Source organism: Cyclopterus lumpus, chromosome 4 (assembly GCF_009769545.1).
Source record: "Cyclopterus lumpus isolate fCycLum1 chromosome 4, fCycLum1.pri, whole genome shotgun sequence".
NCBI classification, from domain to species: Eukaryota; Metazoa; Chordata; class Actinopteri; order Perciformes; family Cyclopteridae; genus Cyclopterus; species Cyclopterus lumpus.
Window position 1 is genome coordinate 20,802,121 of NC_046969.1, and position 7,835 is coordinate 20,809,955.

The 7,835-nt window shown below is 41.2% G+C and overlaps 1 protein-coding gene across 1 annotated transcript; it reads right to left on the reverse strand.

The window, feature by feature from the left end:
- Positions 1–555: 555 nt before the first annotated feature.
- On the reverse strand, positions 556–7,721 carry lpxn (leupaxin). The gene is made up of 9 exons (XM_034530634.1): positions 7,609–7,721; positions 6,562–6,647; positions 6,372–6,439; positions 5,849–5,945; positions 5,290–5,547; positions 4,988–5,161; positions 4,435–4,516; positions 4,165–4,313; positions 556–1,148 (listed from the first exon to the last, which is right to left on the reverse strand). The coding sequence occupies exons 1-9, from the start codon at positions 7,619–7,621 to the stop codon at positions 882–884; spliced, it is 1,194 nt and encodes a 397-aa protein (XP_034386525.1). The 5' UTR covers positions 7,622–7,721; the 3' UTR covers positions 556–881.
- Between the last annotated feature and the right edge of the window lie 114 nt (positions 7,722–7,835).

The following is a 7,835-nucleotide window of genomic DNA, read 5'->3' on the forward strand; positions in this document are numbered from 1 at the left end:
ACAAAAAATGAATGTACTCTGAAGCACTTTGGGGCTGATTCATCCCTCAACAGTGAGAGTGAGCTGCTGAACAGATGCAGCGATGTGAAGGAGCTCCTCCTGAAACCACCTTTGTTCACATCACCACCTTCATTAATCTTCTATAGGCGTCTATAAAGGAGCCTGTGTGGAGAATGAAGAGGTTGTTTGAATCCAGTGCATGCCAGGGGCCAAATGGTATGTCAGAGTAAGAGGAAACTTTGGTTGGCACGGCGATTCCATGCCAGTCCCTGCCAACACAAGCTATCAGGACACATAGACAAGCCCCCTTAAACTGCTCCGTACGGCCAGAGTATCTCCAGACTGCCAAGTCGTATGGCAAATTGAGGATAGCTTAAAGGAAACCACAGATTAAAACTGCACTTCTGTGTTTTTCTTTCTCCATTTATGAATTTTATGTGGTCATGATATATGGATTCCTATATAATTTAGCCCAAGTGTCAGCAACACACCTTTTAGAACCATCTAAAGTTCACATGAAACGTTGCTCCAGTGTTTTTTATCATGGGAAATAGGTATTTTCCACGTGATTTACAACCACGTCGTTTATTATGTTACAATGTGAGCATTTCTTCCTTGATATTTCCTTTCAAACTATTAATAATTAATGTCACATTTCATGTTGCACACTTTCGAGTGCAATTCATGAAAATGTCAAGTATCTCGGTGGGCCAAGAAGCGCTGGGAAAAAAAGAAACTTTAATTTACTAATGCAAATACACTCTTGTAATGTAAGAATAGAACAGTTTCCTCATTCAATAGATCACTCATACGATGGGAGGTGACGCTGGATTTGATTGGTTTCTGTTTGCATTGTTTCTACGTTGTGTACTGCGTGTGTCTCACACAAAGAGTTTGTCAAAGCAAGGCGAGCAGTATGGCTTCCCTTTCTCCTCCTTGAAGATGCCTTGGTTGAGCTGCCGCAGACAGAAGGCGCACACAAAGTGCTCGGGGTGAAACTTGCGATCAAGAGCGGAGATGCAGCGGCCCGTGATGGGCTCACAGCAGCCGCCGCACAGAGTGCCCTGCCGAGAGTGGAAGTGCTGTGAGCAGAGGGGGCGACCATCCAACTCCATGAAACAGCCATCAGTGAAGGGCTTCAGACAGTCCTGGGTAAAAGGTTGTTATATAGAGGGTGAAGAGAGACAGAAAAATAGATTAGAGATGGAGGAAGAAGGATAATGGTGTAAAATATGGATGATAATGTTTTCTTTTAAAGGACCGTGATTGATCCCCATGTATGTTAATATCACTGCTGGTCCTTATCCAAAGTACACCGCACAGCTTCAGTACTTCTTGGGAATTTCACTTTTTGGAACAGGTTATCAATGAACATATTGTTTGTATTTAAGTTAGATTATTAGAATATGGAAATCTTAGACGCAAGCAGGACCTGTTTCTAAAACGTGACCCCTTCGGGGTGTTTCAGGACGTGCGGTGATTAGATATTTGAAAGTAAGCTATCTGAGAACACTTAAGACGTGCAGAAAGGGGGAACGTGTCACCGTGATGAGAGTTTGACAGCTCGGTGCATTCAGTAGCTGGTGACCGATGCCAGTTTTCTTGGTTATTAAGGGAAACTTTGAATGTACTTTCATAGTAATTAGACCCTGTTCACATTTGTAATAATATTAGGAGAGTTGACTTTTAATAATTTCTGTAATTTGATCATTTGTTGAAACAAATAAAAGCCAAATGTTACCGAGAAGTTATTTATAACCCTTTAGTATGCTGTGCAAAACCGTCAGCGGTAATGTGAAGTGGACCCATAGCTACATAATCAGAACCAGGCTTCTCTAATAAGTCTCTTAAATCTCTCCAGTTGATCCAGAATGCTGCAGCTCGTGTACTCACAACAACTAAAGAGAGATCACATGACTCCTGTATTAGCTGCTCTGCACTGGCTCCCTGTGAAATCAAGAATCACATTTAAAATTCTTCTCCTCACCTACAAAGCCTTGATTGGTGATGCACCATCATATCTTAAGGAGCTTGTAGTACCATATTGCCCCACTAGAGAGCTGCTCTCACTAAATGCGGGGCTACTTGTGGTTCATAGAGTCCTAAAAAGTAGGATGTTCAGTTATCAAGCTCCTCTTTTATGGAACCAGCTTCCACTTTCAGTCCGGGGGGGCAGACACAGTCACCACATTTAAAACTTAAGACTTTCCTCTTTATTAGCGCTTATAGTTAGGGCTGAATCAGGTTTGCCCTGGTCCAGCCCCTAGATATGCTGCTATAGGCGTATAGGCTGCTGGGGGACAGCTTAGGATACACTGAGCTCCTCTCTACTCTTCTCTCTCTCCTTTACGTCTCTTCATTGCACATTACTAACTCTACTTCTTCCCCGGTGTCTTTGTGCCTTCTCACAAAGAAACCGGACCTGGTCCATTGGACCTGGCTGTGTCTGAAGCTGGTCCTGGGTCCTAGGTCCTGTTCCCTTGCCCCCTGACTCCTTGCCCATAATTCCTGCATCCTGGCCTGGACATGGCCTCCTTCCCAAAACAAAATAAAGGCACTCGATCCATAGAGAAAAATACTTCCATAAGGTTATGATGTCACCACGATATAGTCTGTGTGGTGTGTCTCTGGCTGCAGTGACATTGTCAAGGAGACAACGGCACAGTTGTGGAGGACTGACCAATCAGAAGAGCCTATACGGCTAACCCGCCAACAATGACAATGCTAGCATGTTGATGTTTATCAGGTATAATGTTTACCGTGGTCACTACGTTGGTTTAACTTTAGCTTGTCATTAGCACGTAGCACTTAGCTACTCTCCCAGTACACCTGAGGTTGATGGGAATGTCATGAGCTTTCCGGTTACATGGCTCAAAGCTGTTGGCTTGCAGCCTTACTCTCAACCATTACAATCATGGAAGAGTCAACTTGTCCGGTTTTATCACGTGCAACATGAACCAAATGGGTCTGGACCGAAGGAATGCTGCGTATGGTTTCTCTTGGCGGGCATTTGGACTCGTCATAGCAGTAAAAGCACAGGTGTGACTCTTAATGTCAGCAATGGCTCTGTTTCATTTATATGAGCCAGTAAGTCATAACTGTACAATTCCAGAGCCCTGGCACATGAAACAGCTGTATGGAACAATCCATTAATGACTTTGGTGACACCTATTTTTAACAAGCCACAATGGCCACTGTGAGAAAGGGTAGTGTTGGAGACAACTGTTTCTTAAACGTTTATGCAGCTGGAACTATAGATGATGATTTTAGAATATTTTGTAGTTGGTAGTTGTATGTTTTGTCGAAACATTTCACGGTAGGAAAATCTCCCTACTGTTGACAAGACCAGGCTGCAGCACAGCATCGTCAGAGTGGCCAGAAAGATCAAAGGTGTTACATTTTATGAACTACCTCATTTATTTTCAGCGGGAGGTTGATTAAAAATGCTCGGCTACTTTTTGAGTGTCCACTTCATCCTCTTAATGTAGTGTTTGACCTCCTGACCTCTGGAGTTAGATGTAGGTCACTAAGAGACAGGTACAATTTTGACCTTGCTGTTTTAATAATAACAATAATAATAAGTGCTCCATGTAAAACAATGTTTAGGTGCTGTGCTCATGGTGAGATGCGGGTTGTGATGGTGATGATTAAACTGCAGCAATGATTGGGCCAGGCAGTCATAGTTGGATGAGTTCCATTTTGATGTGATGTTGTATTTATGTTGTTTTTAACAGTATATTTTAAGTGCAATGTATTTTATGTACTTAATGTTCAGGTTTATGCACAGTTAAGAAATAATTGTTTTCTTTAGGGGCCATGAAATATGAAAAGTTGCAACCTCATGTCAGCATCTCCACTGAGAGCATTTTATGTCTAACAATTGCTCATAACTGAGTAAAGCAGAAGTAAAACCACTTTTTTCCCCAGATGCTACAGAAGTGGAGAACACAAGAGAATGTAAAAGATACACACACTGAGGAATATGGTTTCCTTGATTTATTTGCATCATTTCAACCGCAACGTATTCATCAGGCATACGGTTCGCATCAGCCTTGCGGTCGAAATGTTGCAAATAAAGCAAATGTGTGGGTATCTTTCTCATTTATTCCCAGGGGTTGTGCACGAGCCAGAACCGTGTGTGTGGTCGCGAGGTAAGAAGCTCACTGCGCAGACGAAGCACTCTGGATGCCAGGTGCCGTTGGCTGCAGTCAGGTAGTTCTCCCTCACGGACTCCCCACAGCCGGAGCACTGGGGAGCAAAGAGCTGGTAGAAGTCCTTGCAACAGTAGGGCTTCCCATCTTTTTCTAGGAAACCTGCGACATGCATAAAACACATGCGATTAATTCAGAGCGATAACACATGAGATCGTTTTTTCAACTCTTTGCCGTAGTTGTGGTTTCCAAGTGAAGAAAAGTGAACGCTCGAGCCTCTTACCGTCAGATCCAAACAGGTCTCCGCAGTGTGTACAGAAGAAGTGGTCTGGGTGCCAGGACTGGTCCAGGGCTGTCAGGATGTTCTGGTAAAACCAGCCACATATAGAATCATCACATCATGCTTTTACTTCCTTTATGGATTAGGATAAAAGTGTGTCTCATTTCACATGTTCAGATGTGAGGAAGCACAAACACGGGGGATTTTGAACCACATAAAGTGAATCATTGCAGAGGTTGCTGATTAATGACTTTCGGTCTGCAGCATGAGCCCAGAATGCAGAATCTCAACATTATGGTTTTGCGTTTTATTTAGTAAAACGACATGTTGGATATGTCAAGAAAAATGAACTATATGTCATCATCCAATTTTTTTAAAGATTATTGTTGAAATAAATGGATGTGATATATGACAGAACAAATTAGCATCAGAAGCAAAAGGCAAATGTGGCATTTAAGTATATGATAGAATTCCTTTTGTTTAAAAAAAGAAAAAATCTGTTGTTACACCCGTCAACACACAGTAAACAATGAAAGAAGAGTTTTCGGTTTCTCGCCTTCACAATGGAGCCCTTGCAGTAGGCACAACGGGGAGAGAAGAGCTGATGGTAGTCTTTGTCACAGTACGGCCGGCCCTCTCTCTCAAAGAAGCCTGTGGTGCTCAGCTCACTCTTACACTCCACACACACAAAGTGCTCAGGGTGCCACACCTCACCCAGCGCCGTGATCATCTGCAGAAGGGGAAATTGTAGTGCAATTTCCACGACTTGTTTTGTCCTGTGTGAGTTCATATGTATAAGACTGAATCTTGCGTCTCAGATTTCTTAATCTACAATACATAGAGTGTGGCTTTTTATACCTTTCCCACAATGCATTTGTTGCAAGAAGCACAATGGCCCTTAACCGTGGTGCGTACGCCAATCTTCTCCAAGTCAGAGCTCAGCCCTCCTAGCAGGTCATCTATCATATCCGCCTTCTTGCTCGTGGTCGAGGCGTTTGCGTCTGAAGCTGCTGTGTCGCTGCTGCTCTCCTTGGTATCCGGTCGCCCGCCTTCTGTTTTCCTTTTCACAGACAGTTTTTGTGTAAGAGGCGGTGGGGTTGGTGAAGACACTGGGTCCTAGAGGATGAAACAAATGTGTACAAATATATACTGTTTATTTGATTAATGTATCTTTTAAAGTCGGTCCTTATCAACGTTTTAATACTTAAGTGCTACTTTAGGCTGTGCAGTGTTGGAATTAGTGCAACGCTGCCCTCTGTTGTTAAACCTGGTTAATTTCACTGGTGTTTGGAAAGTTTCTTCACTGTACATCCAACATTGTCTCTTACCATAATCATCACCACTTTTTATGGACTACAATTATTCTTTAACAAACCAAAATGTAAGTACATTTGAATCATTTTGAGACTTTACTGACCCCTTGTCCCAGACCCAGCATATCCTGCAAGATATCGTCCAGCTCTTTAGTGGGAGAGTCAGGAGTCAGGGAAGCTGCCACAGGAGCCGGAAGATCACTAAAACCCAGAGAGCATAATAGCTCAATTTAACCTGCAAGAATACAAACTACCCCATGACTACTTTACACATTCCTATTAAGGGAAAACTGTGTCCCTGAACATAATCTGAGGGTGATATTTTACAATAATGGAATGTGGATTTATGAAACAGTTGAATACCAAATCTACACAGAGTGGGCATAGGAGCATATTTGTGAAATGTTGTCTTCTCCTAATGCTTCTGGAGTGAGATCTGTCAAAAAATTCTGCTAAAGTCAAATTAGTAAGTCACTCAAGATGATTGTGTACATTAAGATGCTTTAAAGGTGGAAGACCTTATTATTATAACATATGCGCAATTTATTTCAAGCAATCTCCTGTTTCCTATATTCACAATGATAATGTAAATCAGGGGTCAACAAGAGCGACAATCTTGTGCTTCACCTGTACACATTGAAGCAGACTGGGGCTTTTCCTTTTTTGGTAAATCCCCCATGAACAGCACCTGACACCTGTGGACACGATAACAAAAGATCTATGAGAGTTGGTTGAGAATACATTTGACTACAGCAGAAAAAGGTGATCATGAACAAAGTTGTGCAACAGTGTAAGTTTTCCGTGGCTTTGTCTTCACCTCTCCAGCGGCTGGATCATTGCTCTTGTTCTCTTTGACACTTTCTGAACGCGCTGAATTCAGGGCCAACTCCTCCAACAGCAAATCTGCGGCAGGATACGGGCCATAAATCTTCTAACCACACACATCGACAGAAATACATTATGCAAGCATGCAGTGTTCACACAACCCTTCGATTGTGCTTTCTGGGTGTGCACTGTTTCAACGGGGGACGTGTAAAGTCTGCTGGGTTTTAAATGTTTCCTGAGAAGTGAGATGGAGTGCACCTCGATGTGTAGATAAAGGTGGATTACTTTGAGGTGGCCTTGTGCATTTCCTCAGGAAGTGATGGTGCAGCGTGTTGCAGAAGTGAAACTTGTGATAATGTTGCAAGACCTGTGAAAAAGTCCTTCCCACAATATAAATCAACACATCTAAGAGATATTTGTATGAATAAAGTCTTTGTCTGTGAAGTAAACAACACGGCTGTTTGAAAAAAACTATATATACATATATATATATATATATATATATATATATATATATGTATGTATATATATATATATATATATATATATATATAATGTATGTGTGTGTATTCCCTTTTCAGAAGAATCTGAACATCAGTCTAATTCATTTTCAGAACATAGTGAAATTAAACCAATTTGTTGCATTTTTATTCCAAGAAACGAGTTGTAGTTTTTGATCCATCCGTGAAGCGCAATCTTGTCTTTGATATTATAATTTTTTACTTTTTTTTCATAATGATTCTACTTTTGAGAGTCCTGGCTATAAAAAAAAGGCTGAATAGTTTACAAACGACAAACGGCGTGATTGAAATTACAGTACAAACCCAAAACAAAGAAACAAACCAGTGTCAAAATATATTATTTTAATTATTACAGGCTCAACTTATTCTACGATCAATTATTCTTTTCACTTATAGTTTCTACATTAACTGTAAATGATCTTGCTCTAAATATTTTAGAATTACAATAATGATTTTATATCTAACAAGCTGTCCATTGATTAATTTGAGGATGATCAGCAGCATAAAACATGTCTTACCGAGCTCGTCCATGTTGTCTCTCACTACTTGAAAGTTTTTTTTTTTTTTTTTGTGTGCTGTTAGTTACTAAGGTAATTGGTCTAAATTCCCATCTGGTCAAAATCATCACTTCCTCTTACAAAAGCTTGTTTTCGTTTGTCACTGCAGCAAAATGTGGTTTGTGATGTTGCCATTTCCTTGTAAAGAGGAAACCAAGAGCAATTTCTAAAACTAAGCAGCAACTTTT

Coding starts and splice junctions, on each gene's coding strand:
- lpxn (XM_034530634.1), bottom strand. Junction 6,440..6,561: donor ATGATCCAGCCGCTGGAGAG/GTGAAGACAAAG, acceptor TCGTGTCCACAG/GTGTCAGGTGCTGTTCATGG. Junction 4,314..4,434: donor AGACCTGTTTGGATCTGACG/GTAAGAGGCTCG, acceptor TGCATGTCGCAG/GTTTCCTAGAAAAAGATGGG.